The sequence below is a fragment of the Chiloscyllium plagiosum genome, chromosome 8 (genome assembly GCF_004010195.1).
Source record: "Chiloscyllium plagiosum isolate BGI_BamShark_2017 chromosome 8, ASM401019v2, whole genome shotgun sequence".
In the NCBI taxonomy this organism is placed as follows: domain Eukaryota; kingdom Metazoa; phylum Chordata; class Chondrichthyes; order Orectolobiformes; family Hemiscylliidae; genus Chiloscyllium; species Chiloscyllium plagiosum.
The window spans coordinates 104,055,086-104,073,301 of record NC_057717.1 but is presented as its reverse complement, the minus strand read 5'-3'; the positions used below and the strand labels follow the sequence as shown (position 1 = coordinate 104,073,301).

The 18,216-nt window shown below is 47.6% G+C and overlaps 1 protein-coding gene across 4 annotated transcripts in view; it reads right to left on the bottom strand.

The window, feature by feature from the left end:
- The window catches only part of LOC122552280 (prostaglandin E2 receptor EP1 subtype-like), a 25,080-nt gene that overhangs the window by 4,927 nt on the left and 1,937 nt on the right, over positions 1 to 18,216 (bottom strand). For 2 of the 4 annotated variants that reach the window (XM_043694975.1, XM_043694976.1), the window contains exon 2: positions 433 to 1,336. In XM_043694975.1, coding sequence (XP_043550910.1) covers positions 433 to 1,290 — 858 coding nt within the window. In that variant the 5' untranslated portion in view covers positions 1,291 to 1,336. Of the gene's footprint in view, positions 1 to 432; positions 1,340 to 18,216 lie in introns of all 4 variants that reach the window. The other 2 variants (XM_043694973.1, XM_043694974.1) reach the window with 1 other exon arrangement.

Sequence of the window (18,216 nt, the reverse complement as noted above, 5' to 3'; positions counted from 1 at the left end):
GTACACCCCTCCCTGTCTCTGAAAACTTCTTCAGCCCGATACCCCTCCTTATCGTTGTAAACCACTCCACCCCATACCCCTACCTATATCTGTGACCCCTATAGCTCCTATACACCTCCCTATCTCTGTAAACCCCTCTAGCCCCATACCTCTTGCTAAATCTGCAACGACCTCCAGTCCCTACACTCCTCCCCATCTGTGTAACCTCCTCCAGACCCATATCCCTCCCTATTTCTGTAACCTCCTCCAGCCCCTACACTCCCTCCCTATCTCTGTCCCCTCCTCCAGCCCCTCCACCCCCTCCTTATCTCTGTCCCCTCCTCCAGCCCAGACCCTGAGCTCTGGAATTCTGTCGCTTATCCTCACCACCACCACCTGCCCTCCCCTGCCCTCCCCACTGATGACATGCTGCACTGTAATGCCAATACCCACCAGAAGAGGGCTCCAGCAGATGCAGGACACCATCATGATCCCAATTAATTGGATGACCATTTCGATGTCGTGGGATTTTGCTCTGCGGTTACAATTCTGCTTCTTAATCCTGGCCTGGATGAGGGTCACTCCACTGATAGTGTTGCAGACCAGTGAGAGCAACAGGGCCAACACTCCCAGGAGACAGAAGAGCAGGGCAAAGGCATCCTCTGTCCAGTGCTGGGCAGGGCCTCGCAGGCGGATGAAACACCAGGTCCTTGGGCACTGGATGCCATATCGGCCGAAGTTCAGGATGGGCAGGAAAGCGACGAACCCGGCCGTCAGCCAAAGGCAGAGCACGGCCAGCTTACTCCTGGTGGGGGTCACCACGGCTGAGTGGAGCAGGGGCTTGGTGACGCCTACACACCTCTCGATCGCCATGATGCAGCCCAGGAAGAGCGGGCACAGGCCAAAGAACACCAAGGAGCCGCCCAGGAACTGGCACATGGGCCCAGCGCTGACGATGTTCTCAGAGTAGAGCCGCAGGACCAGTGCGCCAGGGATGACATGCCCGACAAAATCAGTCAGCACCAGGCTGCTGGCGAAGAGCAGGAAAGTGGCCTTGGAACGCCTGCGGAACCGGGCGTAGGATTTGATGAGGATGACGAGGGCGATGATGTTGGACAAGGCGCCCAGAGTCATTGAGAAGCTGGGAATAGCGACAGCCATGGACGAGTTGGTAGGCTTCCATGGACACAGTACAGGGTTGGTGTTGTTCTGGGATAGGCTACTGTGAAGGAGGCTGCTGTTGGCCGGGGAGCTGCTGTTGCCATTAACAAAGCCTTGATAGAGGACTGTCATGTTCCCATATTGAGCCATTATCTATCTCCTCATGTCCATAGCCAATACAAATCCATTGATGCACCTACTGAGGGAAAAGAAAATTGATACATTATAATATCAACACAAATTCTTTATTACAGTACATACATTTTATGTAACATTATATTAACATAGCATTAATAGAAATAAACTGGAAGGTTCAGAGGAGATTTACCAGGATGTTGCTGGGTATAGAGGGTTTGAGTTATAAGAGGAGGCTGGGACATTTTTCACAGGAGCGTAGGAGGCTGAGGGGTGACCTTATAGAGGTTTATAAAATCGTGAGGGGGATAGATACAGTGAATGGCAGGTATCTGTTCCCTAGGGTAGGGGAATTACAAGACTGGGGGGCATATTTTTAAAGAGAGGAGAGAGATTTACGAAAGACATGGGGGCAACTTTTAAAACAGAGGGTGGTCCATGCATGGAATGAACTTCCAGAGGAAGTGCAAACGTGGGTCAAGTTATAAAGGGATAAGTTCATGAACAGGAAAGGTTTGGAGGGATATGGGCCTGGAGCAGGCAGGAGGGACTCGTTTAGTTTGGGACTGGTTGGAATGAAGGGTCTGTTTTTGTGCTGTATGACTCCATAAAGGGTTAAGTTAATTTTTACAAGACAAAGACACCGAACAACAACATCCAGAAAGTTGTTCGCTTAAGGGCCAACTGTCAGCAATCGCTTAGACTTTGAAAAGTTTTTCAGAGCAATGCAATAAAATGTGATGTCTAACAGGAGTTGAGAAATCAGGTCTGTGGTGTTGAGAGCTTCACTCTGAGCCAGTTCCACGTCATTTCACCTCAATCCCTCCTCAGGTAGCACATTCGAGAGATTTCATTCTCCGACCTCAATCTAGTCCGACATTCCTGAGGGAGTGCTACACAGTTAGAGGAGCTGACTCTCCCTCTCCGATCCCCACCCCATTGGGCGGCACGGTGGCACAGTGGTTAGCACTGCTGCCTCACAGCGCCAGAGACCCGGGTTCAGTTCCCGCCTCAGGCGACTGACTGTGTGGAGTTTGCACATTCCCCCCGTGTCTGCGTGGGTTTCCTCCGGGTGCTCCGGTTTCCTTCCACAGTCCAAAAATGTGCAGGTTAGGTGAACTGGCCATGCTAAATTGCCTGTAGATTTAGGTGAAGGGGTAAATGTAGGGGAATGGGTCTGGGTGGGTTGCGGGTCAGCATGGACTTGTTGGGCCAAAGGACCTGTTTCCACACTGTAAGTAATCTAACTTCCTCCCTTTTTTTCTTAAACATTCACAGGATGTGGGCATCGCTAGCTAGTACATTTATTGCCCCATCCCTAATTGCCCCAGAGGGCAGTTAGGAGTCAACCACATTGCTGTGGGTCTGGAGTCACATGCAGGTCAGACCAGGTAAGGATGGAAGATTTCCTTCCCAAAAGGACATTAGTGAGCCAGAAGGGGTTTTACAATAGTCAACGGTAGCTTTCTGTTTGGTCAATATTAGGTTTCAATTCCAGATTTATTTAACTCAATTTCAAGTTTCAGCTGCTGTGGTGAGATTTGAACCCGATTACTTCACGTTCCTGGGGTTCATGGCCAGCTATATAACCACTGTGCTACCATTCTCTCACTGTCCCCGTTGCACTGAGCTAGCCTGAGAAACTGCGGACTGGTCTCAATACAGCCAGGTTCCAGAAAGAAAACATAAACTGCACATGATCCGAAATCTGCAGGTGATTTGTAAGAGTGAGCGCGTGAGTGTGTGTGTCTGAGGGGAGTGTGTGCACGCGTGATGGAGGATTGTTTGTGTAAGGCCTGTGTGTGTGTGTGTGTGTGTGTGCGAAGTGACCCTTTCACCCGAGGTTTTAGTCTTGGAAACTGGCCATGCATTTGTGTTTTACCAACTGTTTTCCTGTTACTCACTAACAGAAGGGGATTATACTCTTAAATATAACTTTTCCAGTTTACAAGTAGCCGCTGGGGAGAGTTCTCTGGGCAGGAGATTCGTGTCAACACTAACCTTTAATTAGTTTCTCTCGTGTGGCTATAGATAACTATAAAACTCTGTTTGAAGTGATGGGAAGACACAGCTGTGATGGATATACTCTGGAACGTAACCAGAGTTTCACTCCCTTCCGGGATTTGAGGTAAAAGTTGATGGGCAGAGAGATCTGGGAGTTCAGGTCCATTGTACCCCGAAGGTGGCTGCACAGGTGGATAGAGTGGTCAGGAAGGCATATGCTCTGCTCGTCTTCATCGGACAGGGCATTTAGTATAAGAGCTGGCAGGTCATGTTAAAATTGTACATGACGTTGGTTCGGCCACATTTAGAATACCTGTGTACAGTTCTGGTCGCCACATTACCAAAAGGATATGGATGCTTTGGAGAGGGTGCAGAGAGATTTTATGAGGATGTTGCCTGGTATGGAGGGTGCTAGCTATGAAGAAGCTGAGTAGGTTAGGATCGTTTTCATTATATAAAAAAAGATGGGGGTGGTGGGGGGGGGGGAACCTAACTGAGGTCTACAAAATCATGAAGGGTATGGACAGGATAGATAGAGATATGCCTTTCCCCCACGTTGAGGGATTCAATAACAAGAGGTCACACGTTCAAGGTGAGAGGTGAAAGTTTAAGGGGGATACAGGCGGCAAGTGCTTTACACAGAGGGTGGTGGGTGTCTGGAACACGTTGCCAGCAGAGGTGGCAGAGGCAGGCACGGTAGATTCATTTAAAGTGCATCTGGACAGATACATGGGTAGGTGTGGAGCACAGGGATACAGATCCTTAGGAATTGGGCGACAGGCTTAGACAGTGGATTTGGATCAGCTCAGGCTTGGAAGGCCAAAGGGCCTGTTCCTGGGCTCTAAAGTTTCCTTGTTTGTTCTAAAACCGTCCCCTTAAACACATTGCTGGTGTCGACTTCACAGGGGGAAATGTGTCCCAGATTCTCCCGCTCTGTGTGGGAGTGGTGTCCCCATGTATCTGCTGCCCTTGCCCATTTGGACGGGAGCGGTCGTGGGGTTTGGAATGCTGCCTACGGGAAACTGTGATGCCTCCCTGACCCGAATAGCTGGCTGTGTTGAGAGTCGAAGGTTTGGGGTGAAAGTGACCCGCGGGGATGCGGGGAGCGACTTGGTGGCTGAGCCTGTGATGAAGACAGGATACAGCTGGAAATCAGCGAAGAGAAAAAAAACCACCATCTACATGAATGAGCCGTCAGATTGGAGTTCCTGTGTATGGTACACAAGTTCCCAGCCCAGCCATACTGTAATTCCAACTCATCTCCACTGGGAGGCAGCATGGACTGGGATGGGTCATCAAGCTCCTGGGTCTAACTACTCCCTGGCAGAGTCTATACACCATGTTTATGGAGCACTCACACTCCCAGACTATAAGGAACCTGCCTTGCCAGTGACACCCCCTCTCAATAGAAGGAAAAGGCCTGCTTCAGTCAGCCTGAGCCAGCTCATTTCAACCACTTGAACGTTTACTTTTCTGAACGCAGGGTCACTGGGTGAGGTGGAGCCGTGCTGGACAGACTGAGGCTTGAGTGGTGGGTGATGTTGTTTCACGATCCTACAGCAGTGATTTTTTTAAAAAACTCATTCACTGGATCAGGCGTTACTGGCTGGGCCCAGCATTTATTGCCCAGAGGGCAGTTAAGGGTCAACCACATTGCTGTGGGTCTGGAGTCACATGTGGGTAAGGATGGCTGTTTCCTTCCCTGAAGGACATAGTGAATCAAATGGGCTTTCCCCCCTCACCCCCCCCCCCCCCCCCCCCCCCCATCAACAATGGATTCATGGTCATCATTAGACTCTTAATCCCAGACTTAGAGTGGGTTAACTGTCAGTTAACTGTTGGTGTGCAAAGAAATATCCACAGGACCAGCAATGGTTTCAAGTTTAACTCAACTGTACCTTCTATGAAGATTTTATTGACTGGGGGTTTAAGTCCCCCTGTGCACTATCTTATAGTGATGAGGGGTGGCACAGTGGTTAGCACTGCTGCCTCACAATACCAGGGACCTGGGTTTGATTCCAGCCTCAGGCGACTGTGTGGAGTTTACACATTCTCCTTATGTCTGCGTGGGTTTCCTCCCACAGTCCAAAGACGTGGAGTTTAGGGTGGATTGGCCATTCTAAATTGTCCAGTGTCCAGGGATGTGCAGGCTAGGTGGGTTAGCCATTAGAAATGCAGGGTTACAGGGGGTTGGATGCTCTTCAGACGGACAGTATGAACTCGATGGGCCAAATGGCCTGCTCCCACACTGTAGGGATTGTAATTAGAAGAAAGGAGGTGGCCATTCGGCCCCTTGAGAATTTTCCATCGATGAGATCTGCATCCTCTCCAAAAGGCATTCAATACAGTGCTAGACAGCAGAGATCAGAGGCAAGTGATAACTGATGGGTTAAAGGGGTTAGTAGCAACAATATTGGTACACATTTCCTGAGGGAGAGGAAACAGATTAATAGTTAATAAGTATTGGTCGGGCTGGATGAAAGCTTTTAGTGGAATTCTCCAGGGATCGCTAATGGGATTTATATATTCCTGAAATCCATTAATAATCTCGGTCCAGTGCACTGGGGATAATTTCAAACTTTGTTGCTTAAGATCATTGTAATCACTGCCAAATTCCAAAGGTGCCCTGCTGGAGGGGGCAGGTGGGTGGTAGGTGAACTTCAATGTTGGGTAGTGTGTGAGGTGATGCATTTTACTGCGAGGAACATGGGCAGACTTTGGGAGGCAACCATTCTAAAGGGGGTGCAGGGACAGAGGGACCTGGGTGTGGATACAAAAGTAAGTGATCACAAGTTCCAGGACAGACAGAAAGAGTTGCTAAAATTAACTAGAGCAGCTTAGAGTACAGAGCAGGGAGTTACAATTAACTTACACAGATCACTAGCTAGCTCTCTACTGGAAGATTGTATAGTTTAGATAGGATGTGAACACATTGTAGGAGAGGTTTATGACAATAATTCTGGGAATGAGAAACTTCAGGTATTCGGGAAAATTGGAGAGGAGAGAAGGCGAAGAGGAGATGTGATAGCGATGTTCAAAGTCAGAGGCTTTTGGGCAAAGTAGAGGGGGGGGGAAGAACATGTTCTTTCTTGGAAAAGGATTGAGAGTCAGAGCACACAATTTGACAGTAATTTGTAAAAGGAACCCCAAACGTTCAATGAGGAAAAGAAATGTTTTCACACAGCGAGTGGTTAGGGAGTGGAATGCACCGTGGTGGAGGTAGGTTCAGCTGAGGCCTTCAAAAGCTCATTGGGTGGTTGTTTAAACTGAAACAAAACACAGGGTTTTGGGGAAAGAGGAGTTGGCACTAAGTTAAAATGCTTCGAGACTGAATGCAGACATGATGCTTTCTATCGGAATTGGAACAGCTCACCTAATCATGATCTTAACTTCAAATTCCTTACTATTTCTGAAGACTTCTGACTGACTTACAGCTAAAATCCTGTCTAACTCAACTGCCAATAACACCTCAAACCTGTGCACCCATGTACTTTTGGAGTTCTGCGCTGAGCCCCACCACAGTATGCAAGGTTTTGGATCAGCTGTGAACTCAGACGTTGTCCCCTGCACGCTGCTTTCTGGCATAAATTTCCAAATATTAGCAACAACATTATTCTGACCCTCAAAGTGCTCTCCCCCCAGTCTTATCTCCACGAAGGGGAAACATCGTCCCAGAATCCAGCCTGTCAACTCCCCTCAGGAAGGTACACACCCCAAGAAGATCGCCACTCACTCTAAGTGCCAAGACACACTGTCTGTCCACCTTTTCCTCATGAGATAAACCCCTTTGTGGCAGGGATCAGTCAAGTGAACCATCTCTGAACTGCTTCCAACGTTAAACATGCAAAGTAGTAAGCCATTCTGCCCACAGTATTTGCCCCAGCCCTTTGAAAGAGCTAACCCATTCACTAAGGCATACAAGGGTTTGGACCAGGTGCTGGAAGGTGGGGTTAGAAGAGGTAGGTGGCTGTTTTTGACCAGTGCAGCACCGAAGGGCCAAAGGGACTTTTGATCTGCCGTAGACCTCTGGCTGTGACAACGTTACACACAACACACACGCCGACTGGCCATAGACCAGCAAAATTTTGCTTTTTGGTACAGTTATTGAACCTTCTGGAACCACTTTTCAGAAAACTCATTGCTAGTCAGAAACTAAAAATTGTCCTGATCACTCTGGTGTTTTTATTAATCTCCTGAAAACACTGTCCATTAGTTAAGACACTCATGCCCCCCCCCCCCTCCCCCACTTTACTGGAAACAGATCCCCTTTATTGACTCTCTGCATCCACTCCATTTAACACACGAGTACCTACTCCTGGTTATTTTATCTGTTTAAATGTTGACATTCATATGCCAGAGCAGGTTAAAAATGGAAACACTGAGCTCAGTCCAGTGTTGGCTTTCCTGTTGATCTGAGCAGGAGATTGCAATGTTGCTGACTTCAGGAAATAGCTGTGACATCCGTCAATCTCCCAGGACAGGACGTTAGTGAGGCCTCCTCTGGAGTACCAAGTCCATTTCTGGCCGCCCCGTTATAGAAAGATTATTATTGAGCTGCAGAGGGTTCAGAAGAGATTTACCAGGACCTTGCTAGGAATGGAAGGTTTGAGCTAAAAAGGAGAGGCAGGGACTATTTTCCACTGGAGAGTAGGAGGTTGAGGGGCGACCCAATAGAAATTTATAAAATAATGAGATCTACAGATAGAGTTAGTGGCAGTTGTCTTTTCCCTAGGATGGGAAATTTCGAGACTAAGGGGCATATTTTTAAACAGGTGAGAGGAGAGGAATTTTAAAAAGACATGAGGCAAATTCCTCCCTCCTCTCTTCACCCCCCACCCCGTGAGGAAGTGGTGGACATGGGTATAATTACAATGTTTAAAAGACATTTGGATGGATACATGAGTAGAACATAGAACAGTACAGGCCCTTCGGCCCACGATGTTGTGCCGAGCATTTATCTCAATCTAAGGTCAGCCTAACCTACTCACCCCTCAATTTACTGCCGTCCATGTGCTTGTCCAGCAGTCGCTTAAGTGTCCCTAATGTCTCCAGCTCCACCACCACCGGCTGGCAGTGCATTCCATTGTGCTGAGCATTTATCTCAATCTAAGGTCAACCTAACCTACTCACCCCTCAATTTACTGCCGTCCATGTGCTTGTCCAGCAGTCGCTTAAGTGTCCCTAATGTCTCCAGCTCCACCACCACCGGCTGGCAGTGCATTCCATGCACCCACCACTCTCTGCATAAAGAACCTACCTCTGACATCTCCCCTCTACCTCTCTCCAATCACCTCACAATAATGACCCCTCACGACAGCCATTTCTGCCCTAGGGAAAATCTCTGGCTATCTATGCCTCTCATTACCCCGTACACCCCAACCAAGTCACCTCCCTTCCTTCTCTCCAGTGTGAAAAACCAGAGCTCACTCAACCTCTCTTCATAAGACATGCTCTCTAATCCAGGTCGCATTCTGGGAAATCTCCTCTGCACCCGCTCTAAAGCATCTACATCCTTCCCATAATGAGGTGACTAGAACTGGACACAATATTCCAAGTGTGATTTCACCAGGGACTTGTAGAGCTGCAGCAAAACCTCACGGCTCTTAAACTCAATCCCCCTGTTAATGAGGCCAAAACACCATATGCCTTCTTAACCATATAAACTTGGGTGGCAATTTTGAGGGATCTATGTACATGGACCCCAAGATCCCACTGTTCCTTCACATTTCCAAGAATCCTGTCTTTAACCCTGTATTCAGCATTCAAATTTGACCAGGTTGACCTCCATCTGCCACTTCTCAGCTCAGCTCTGCATTGTGTCAATGACATATTGCAGCCTATAATAGCCCTCGACATGGTCTACAACACCACCGACCTTTTTGTGTCATCGGCAAACTTACTAACCCGCCTTCCACTTCCTCATCCAAGTCATTTACAAACACTACAAAGAGCAGAGGCCCAAGAACAGATCCCTGCAGGACACCACTGGTCACCGAGCTCCAGTCGGAATACTTTACATCATCTACCACTCGCTGTCTTCTTTTGGCCAGCCAATTCCGTACCCAGATAGCCATATTTCCCTGTATCCCAATCCTAACTTTCTGAATGAGCCTACCATGGGGAACCTTATCAAATACCTTACTGAAATCCACTGACACCACATCCACTGCTCAACCTTCATCAATAAGGCTTGGGAGGGATGACCTGCCCCTCACAAAGCCATGCTGACTATCTTTAATCAAACTATGTTTTTCCAAATAGTCATACATCCTATCTCTCAGAATCCTTTCCTTACCAAAGACGTAATAGAATAGAAACAGAATCCCTAGAGTGTCGAAACAGGCCCTTTGGCCCAAGTCCACACCAACCCTCTGAAGGGTAACCCACCCAGACCCACTCCCCTACCCTAATATCCTACATTACCCCTGACTAATGCACCTACACACCCTGGAACACTACGGGCAATTTAGCACACCCAGACCCACTCCCCTACCCTAATATCCTACATTTACCCCTGACTAATGCACCTACACACCCTGGAACACTACGGGCAATTTAGCATGGCCAATTCACCCTAACCTGCGCATCTTTGGACCAGTAAGACTGACTGGTCTGTAATTCCCAGGGATTTCCCTATTCCCTTTCTTGAACAGCAGAACATTTGCCTCCCTCGAATCAGCTGGTACTACTCCCGTGGAGAGGGAGGATGCAAAGATCATCGCCAGAGGCACAGCAATCTCATTCCTCGCTTCCCGTAGTAACCTCAGATATCTCAGTCCGACCATCTATCTTGATTCTTCAGCATTTTCAGCACATCCACTTCCTTAATATCAATCGTTCAGGCCTATTAACCTGGTTCATGCTGTCTTCACTATTAACAAGGTCTCTCTCTAGTGAATGCTGAAGCAAAAAACTCATTTAGGGCCTCCCCTACCTCTTCATAGTTCCCTCCACCATCCCTGATAGACCCTACCCTCTCTGACCATTTTCTTATTCCTCACCTACGTGAAGGACGCCTTTGGGTTTTCTCTAATCCTTCCCACCAAGGCTTTCTCGTGCCCCTCCTAGCTGTCCTCAGTCCACTTTTGAAGTTCTTTCCTAGCTATCCTGCAATCCTCTAAAGCTGTGCCAGATCTTTGCCTCATTAATCTTAAGTAAGCTTCCTTCTTTCTCTTGAAGAGAAGCCCCTCTTGTCTTGTCATCCAAGGCTCCTTCACTTTACCATTCCTTGCCTGTCTCAGTGGGACAAGGTTATCCAACACTCACAACAAGCGCTCCTTCAACAGCCTCCACATTTCTGTGGTGCCTTTCCTGTAAAACAGTTGTCCCCAATTTATACTCCACAGCTCCTGTCTAATCGCAGTATAATTTCCCCTCCCCCAATTAAATAGCTTCCCACACTGTCTACTGCTATCCCTCTCCATGACAATGGAAAAGGTGAGGTGGTTGTGGTCACTGTCACCGAAATGCCCTCCCATCGAGAGATCTGACACCTGACCTGGTTCATTGCCTAGCATCAAATCCAATATGGCCGCCTCCCCCCCCCAGTCAGCCTATCGACATATTGAGTCAGGAATCCCTCCTGGAAAAACTTGACAAAAAACTGCCTCCATCCAGAACATCTGCACTAAGGAGGTTCCAATCAATATTGGGGAACTCGTGACAATAACTCTGTTACATCTGCACCTCTCCAAGATCTTTTATCCAATCTGTCCTTCCATCTTTCTGCTGCTATTGGGGCGTCTATAGAAAAATTCGGTGACTGTTCCTTTCCTGTTACTGACGTCCACTCTTCCTCAACAACCTTCTTTTCTGCAGCTGTGATGCCATCCCCCTCCACTTTCACTCCCCTCATTGTTTTTAAAAGACCTAAACCCTGAAACATCCGGCAACTGTTCCTACCCCAGTGAAATCCATGTCTCCATTATGGCCACAGCATCGTATTTCCAAGTACTGATCCATGGTGTAAGTTCATCTCTTATTCCTGACACTCCTTGCATTGAAACAGACACTCTAACCCATCAACTGTGTATCCTTCCTGCCAGACTCTCTGCGTTCTATTTCTGTCCGTTCACCAATTACCCTCTCCTCTGATCTGTAGCTCGGATTCCCATCCCCCTGCCAAACTAATTTAAACCCTCCCGAAGAGCTCTAGCAAATCTCCCATTCAGGACACTAGTGCCCCTCCAGTTTAAGTACAACCCGTCCTTCATGTACAGGTCCCACCTTCCCCAGACGGTACCCCAATGATCTATGTATCTGAAGCCCTCCCTCCTGCACCAGCCCTGTTAGCCACGTGTTTAGCTGCAGTCGCTCTCTGTTCCTCGCCTCACTCGCACGTGGTACCGGTAGCAATCCTGAGATTACTACTCTGCTTATCCCTGATACTCCCTGAAATCACTTGTTAGACCTTCATCCTTTTGCAGACTACGCCAGTGGTGCCAATGTGCACCATGACTTCTGGCTGCTCACCCTCCCCCCTTCAGCATCTTGTAGACTCAATCAGAGACATCCCGGACCCTGGCACCTGGGAGGCAACGTAGCTTCCGGGAATCCCATCCAAGACCACCCATCTAACTACTGACTCTCCTACCACTAGCACTTTTCTATTCTCCCCCCACTTCCCTTCAGAGTCACAACAGGAAAGGTTTGGAGGGATACGGGCCAGGAGCTGGCAGGTGGGACTGGTTTAGTTTGGGATTAGGGTCAGCATGGACTGGATGGACCGAAGGGTCTGTTTCCGTGCTGTATGACTCTATGACTTCCCTGCGCCACCAGAGGCTAACACTCCTGATGGAGCAACGCTGAAGGAGTGCTGCACTGTCACAAGGGGCTGTCTTTCAAATGGAAGATTAAACCAAGGCACTATCTCGGAGGCAGATGGTGTTATTTGTAAAAGAAGGGGGGAAGGGGGGGAATTCTCTCACCAATGTCCTGGCCAATATTTATCCTGAAATCAACATTTAAAAACAGATTATCGGATCATTCATTGCCTTGCTGCTTGTACAAGTTTTTGCTATATTACCCACTTTACTAGGGAATCAATTAGCTGGAGACTGGTTTGTGATGCAGAGAGATGTTGATAATAGGAAGGGTTTAGAGGGATATGGGTCAGATGCTGGCAGATGGGACAAGGTCAGATTGGGATGCCGGGTCAGCATGGACAAGTTGGACCAAAGGGTCAGTTTCCATGCGGTACATCTCGATGACTAACTCCGGGTTCAAATCCCACACTAGCTGAGGTAACCACAAAAGACTCCCTTTCACAACCTCAATCCTCAGGTTGAACTATCACCAGTCATCTCTCTGTTGAGTGGGACAATGGTGCCTTTACGTGATCTACGTTACCAGTAACCTGTGACTGGACTGATCACAATGACCATGACGAAATACTCTAGAAGCTTGACACCACCCAGGACCAAGCAGTCACCTGACTGGCACCACATCCCCAAGCATCCACTCCCTCCAGCACCAACACTCAGTGGCTGCGGTGTCTACTGTCTACAAGATGCACAGCAACAAATGGGAAGCTCCTTTCACAGCACTTTCCAAACCCACGATCTCTACTTTCTTGAAGGACGAGGGTAGCAGGAACAGGGGAAAACCACTCCTGGAAAATTTGCCCCATGTCTTTCTTTTTAAAAAAAATCTCTCTCCTTTCCCCTGCAGGCCAATCACCATTCTAAGTTGCACCAATCTCCTGGAGTTTTTTAGATTAGATTCCCTACAGTGTGGGAACAGACTCTTCGGCCCACCAAGCCCACACCAACCCTTTGAAGAGTAACCCACCCAGTTCCATTTCCCTCTGAATGATGTACCTAACACTGCGGACAATTTAGCACGGCCAATCCACCATAACCTGCACATCTTTGGACTGTAGGAGGAAACCGGAGCACCCGGAGGAAACCCACGCAGACACGGGGAGAACGTGCAAACTCCACACAGACAGTCACCCGAGGCTGGAATTGAACCTGGGACCTTGGTGCTGTGAGGGAGCAGTGCTAACCACTGAGCCACCATGAAGATAACATGCTGTGGTTAAAGGGGAACCAATAGATGTTCAATTTCCAGATTTCCAAAAGGCACTTGGTAAGATACCACATTGAAAACTATTGCAGCAAGTAAAAAACACAGCTCTGCAATTGATATAACATTTTCTGGATATACACACTGAATGAATGACTGCCAAGTTTACTAATGACACAGAGATAGGTCAGAAAGTAAATTGTGACGAGCACACAAGGACATTACAAAAAGATATTGACAATTTCTTGATCTTGAATAGTGCACCTCCTGCTTAGCTATAACCCTGCAACCCTCGCTCTGTCTGAGCACCCATGGTCTGTGTGTCCTTGTTTGTTATGATCTGCCTGTACTGCTCACAAAACTGAACGTTTCACTGTACTCAGGTACACGTGACAACAATAAATCAAACCAAATGGATGGAGCACGCACGGAAAAATGTATTTTAGCAGGAAAAAAATGTAACTACCTACTTCAGCAGAAAGAATAAAACGTAGTGTATTATTTAAATACGGTAAGGGGAGATTGCTAAGCTTTGAGATGCAGCGGGACCTCAAACAGTTTCAAATGCAGTTCCAGCCAATAATAATTTAATGGAATTTTATCATTCATTCATCAGGAAAAGAATGGAATCCAGGAATAAGGAGGTTATTCCTATTAGCTTCCAATTAAACCTGTTGGACTATAACCTGGTGTTGTGTGATTTTTTTAAACTTTGTCCACCCCAGTCCAACACCGGCATCTCCAAATTATTGAGGGAGATATTATTAGATAGGAAGCCGTTCATAAAAGACCTTTCCCCAGCTATCATTACTCTGAGGAAGGGTCACTGGACCTGAAACGTTAACTCTGATTTCTCTCCACAGATGCTGACAGACCTGCGGAGCTTTTCCAACTATTTCTGTTTTTGTTCCTGATTTACAGCATCCACAGTTCTCTACTGGTTTTTATTTAGTATTTAACTCACTACGACATTTCTTCTAGGCATGTCCACCTTCAAGTAGTTCTGCTCCTCTGTCTCCTTCAGGATTTCTGTACATAAAGCAACATTTTCCCAGCTACTATCAGTTCTGAAGGAGGGTCACTCAACCCGAAATGTTAACTGTGATTTCTTCCCACGGACGCTGCCAGACTTGCTGAGCTTTTCCAACAAATTTCTGACTTTGTTCATAAAAGCTGTTTCTTGACTCAAACCTGGAATTGACGGGTACCTTATGAGGAAAGAGTGGACAGGCCAGGCCTGTATCCATTGGAGGCAGGGTGTCTTGTTTGAAACAGATAAGATCCTGAGGGGTCCTGACCAGGTGAATATGGACAGGATGCTTCCTGCTATCGGAGAGTCTGGAATTAGGGGTCACTGTTTAATAATTGAAGGTTGGCCAATTAAAACAGAGATGAGGCAAAAGGCTTTCTCTCAGAAAGTGATGAATGTTGGGAAGTCTGTTCCTGAAAGTATTGGTGAAAGTGGGATTCTCCCAATATGTTTAAGGCAGAGATAGATGGATTCTTGTTAAGCTTGGGGGGGGGGGAGCGGGCGGTGAAAGGCTATCAGGGATAGGCCGTGAGGCAGGTTTGAGGTTACACCAGAATACTTCATGGTCCTACTGAACGGTATAGCAGGGCCAAAGCACTAAATGGCCCGATCCTGTTCTTGATTCTGAAGTTTGTATGCTCATATGATCATTCCTTCATTGTTGCTGGGTCAAAAATCCTGGAATTCCCTCCCTAAGCACTTGCGGGTGTCCCTATACCCCCTGGACTTCAGCAGTTCACAAACTCAGCTCACCACCACCTTCTGAGGGGCAACTAGGGATGGTCAGTCAGCTCACTGTGGATCATGAAGGAAACTCAAGTTGCACAGTGGCTGAATTAGGCAGCTCAGAGGTTTCTCTCTCTCTCTCTAGAAAAGATTTTCCTGAGCCTCATTTTCCCCTCTCTTTTCCTGCTGATTGTATGGATCCATTAAAAGGATCCTGACGTGTGTGTGCGTGCCTATTTCGGAGTGTGCATGTGTCGGTTTCTCTGTGCGTATAGCTGTGAGTGTGTCTGTTTCTCTGTGCGTATAGCTGTGAGTGTGTCTGCTTCTCTGTGCGTATAGCTGTGAGTGTGCCTGTTTCTCTGTGCGTATAGCTGTGAGTGTGTCTGTTTCTCTGTGCGTATAGCTGTGAGTGTGTCTGCTTCTCTGTGCGTATAGCTGTGAGTGTGTCTGTTTCTCTGTGCATATAGCTGTGAGTGTGTCTGTTTCTCTTGCATATAGCTGTGAGTGTGTCTGCTTCTCTGTGCATATAGCTGTGAGTGTGTCTGCTTCTCTGTGCGTATAGCTGTGAGTGTGTCTGCTTCTCTGTGCGTATAGCTGAGTGTGTCTGCTTCTCTGTGCATATAGCTGAGTGTGTCTGCTTCTCTGTGCGTATAGCTGTGAGTGTGTCTGCTTCTCTGTGTGCCTGTATGCGTTTCTGCACATGTCTCCGAGTATGTCAGTGGGTGTATGCATGGGTTCCCATACCCTGTCTGTATGTGTCTCTCTCTCTCTGCGTCGATCAGTATGTGTCTCTCTGTTTGTGTGTCTGCATCTACCAGCATGTGTGTGTGTCTCGGAGTGCGCGCCAATTTCCCTGCCCTGTCTGTTTAGCTTTTTTTTTGCCATTCACTCCCTTTGCACTTCATCGCTTCAGGTTGTTTACTCTGCTCTGTGTACTTGGCCAGTTTTTGTAAACTTCACTTGATATTCTTCTGCATTTCTTTGGTCTTTCCGCCATCTCAGTTTCTTTCATTTGTTCATTCATTCTATTCTGTTTCCCTGACACTCTTTACAAAGTTGTCTTTATTTCCTTTCTGTCCATACCCTTCCCTCTGTGAAGACCTTTGTCTCTCTCTCTCTCAGAATATTTTCCTAAACCTTACTTCCCTTTTTTTCCTACTGATTGTATTGATCCATTAAAAGGCTGAGCCTTAGAATGGATCCAACGCAGATAAACAAATCTGTAGCTGCTTCCAATACTTGGGACCATTTAACGGTTAGTAAGATAACAACAGCACTGGAACTTCATTTATATAGCACCTCAAATGTCATGAACAATCCAGAGGCACTTCACAGCAACACAGAAACAGAGCGCAGCACATAAGGAGACAGTGATTGAAAACTTGTTGGAAGAGGGTTTGAGAAGTGTCCTTAAAAAGGAGGAAAGTGAGGCAGGGGGAGGTGGAGGAGTGTAGGGAGGGAATGCCAGCATTTGAAATTCATGCACGGGCAGTAATAATGGAGAGATTAAAGCAAGGGGATGCTAAAAAAGGGGCCAGAGGTAGAAAAGTGAAGATATTTCAGAGGGCTGTGGGGCCAGAGGAGATTATAAAGGGGACAGGGGGTGGGGGGGGGTGGGGAGCAAGAAGGCCATGCAGGAGTTCAAACACAAGAGTGAAGGTGTTAACAAAAAAACTGCTGGAAAAGCAATGGAATGTTTAGGGAGCTTATCACTTCCTCTCTCAACATTCACTCAGTTTGTAAATCCTTCCAACTGCATGCACTTTGGGGCTTGCTTTGAGAAATGAATTTGATGAAAGTGTGAACATTGAGAGATTGTCTGACCAAGGGCCAAATAAATCAGCGAGGGGCTGGGGGGGGGAAGAGGAGGAAAGGGGAGTAAGTGTGTTTACACAGGGACAGCAGAGTTTTATCATGCTCACGGGGTGCACTTCAGATTCAATAGAATCAAACTTTCACCCAGTGGCCTGTCAACGGGAGGAGGATTACACCCTTCCATCCCCCCCCCCCTCTCCCCTCCATCAAAAAGATACAGATTACAGACCCAACACTAAATCAGTTAGTACAGACAAGCACATACTCTGTACTTTCACCCCACGCCTTTTGGGGTGTGGAAAACTCCCCTGGTCTCTCTCACCAGCAAATTGCTGGGTTTGACGCCTCTGGCGGTGAAGGAGCCCCAACACCTCCCCCACAGACATGCAGCTGTAACTGCAGCGTGACTGTTGACATTGGGATTTTCTGCTTTGACGGTGGGCGCAGATTTGAGCACAGCTCACCAGGATGAAAGCGAATTCTGCGGACAGCAAGCACAGTTCACCGTGGGGGGGGCGGGGGGGCAGGTTTGTCAGATCCAAAACAGTCATGGATCAGCAGAAGGAACTTGCATTCATGTAGCACCGAATTCCTACATTCCACAATTAAATACCTTTTCAAGGGTCGTGCCCTGTTGTGACATAGGGAAGGTGATTGTCATGCAGCAAGATTCCACAAACAACAAACTATTTCAAACAGTGTGTCTCAGTCTGTCAGCTTTTGTTCTTGTAGAATCTTACATCATGACATGTAAAACTGCAACTTCACACATTCAACAACTTGATAATCCGGTTCAAGTGAGAATTGTTGGCAAGGACACCAGGAAACTAGTTAAAAATCATACAACAACCACCTGATGAAGGAGCAGCGCTCCGAAAGCTAGTGCTTCCAAATAAACCTGTTGGACTCTAAGCTGGTGCGGTGTGATTTTTAAACTCTGCCCACCCCAGCCCAACACTGGCTCCTCCACATCATGACCAGGAAACGAGGCGCTGCTTTCCTTCAGGCTCACCCTGAAGGATTTTTCTCCCTCTGCCTGAGAGGCTGGACACCGGCTTTGGTCGGGACAGCAGCCTCTGACAGCTCAGCACTGCCTGAGCTCTCAATCTCTCGCAAACAAACAAAGACAAAAACACAGCAATTGCTGGAAAAGCTCAGCAGGTCTGGCAGCACCCGTGGAGAGAGAAAGCACAGTTACTGTTTCGGGTCGAGAGACCCTTCCATACAATGAAGTCTCTGAGCCTGGAGGAGGTGTTCAGTTCTCTGGAGTAAGAGGATTCTGCAGCTGCAGGTCTTTGGAGGGAGGTGGGCTGTGTGGGGAGGTGTGGGAGGGTTTGTGG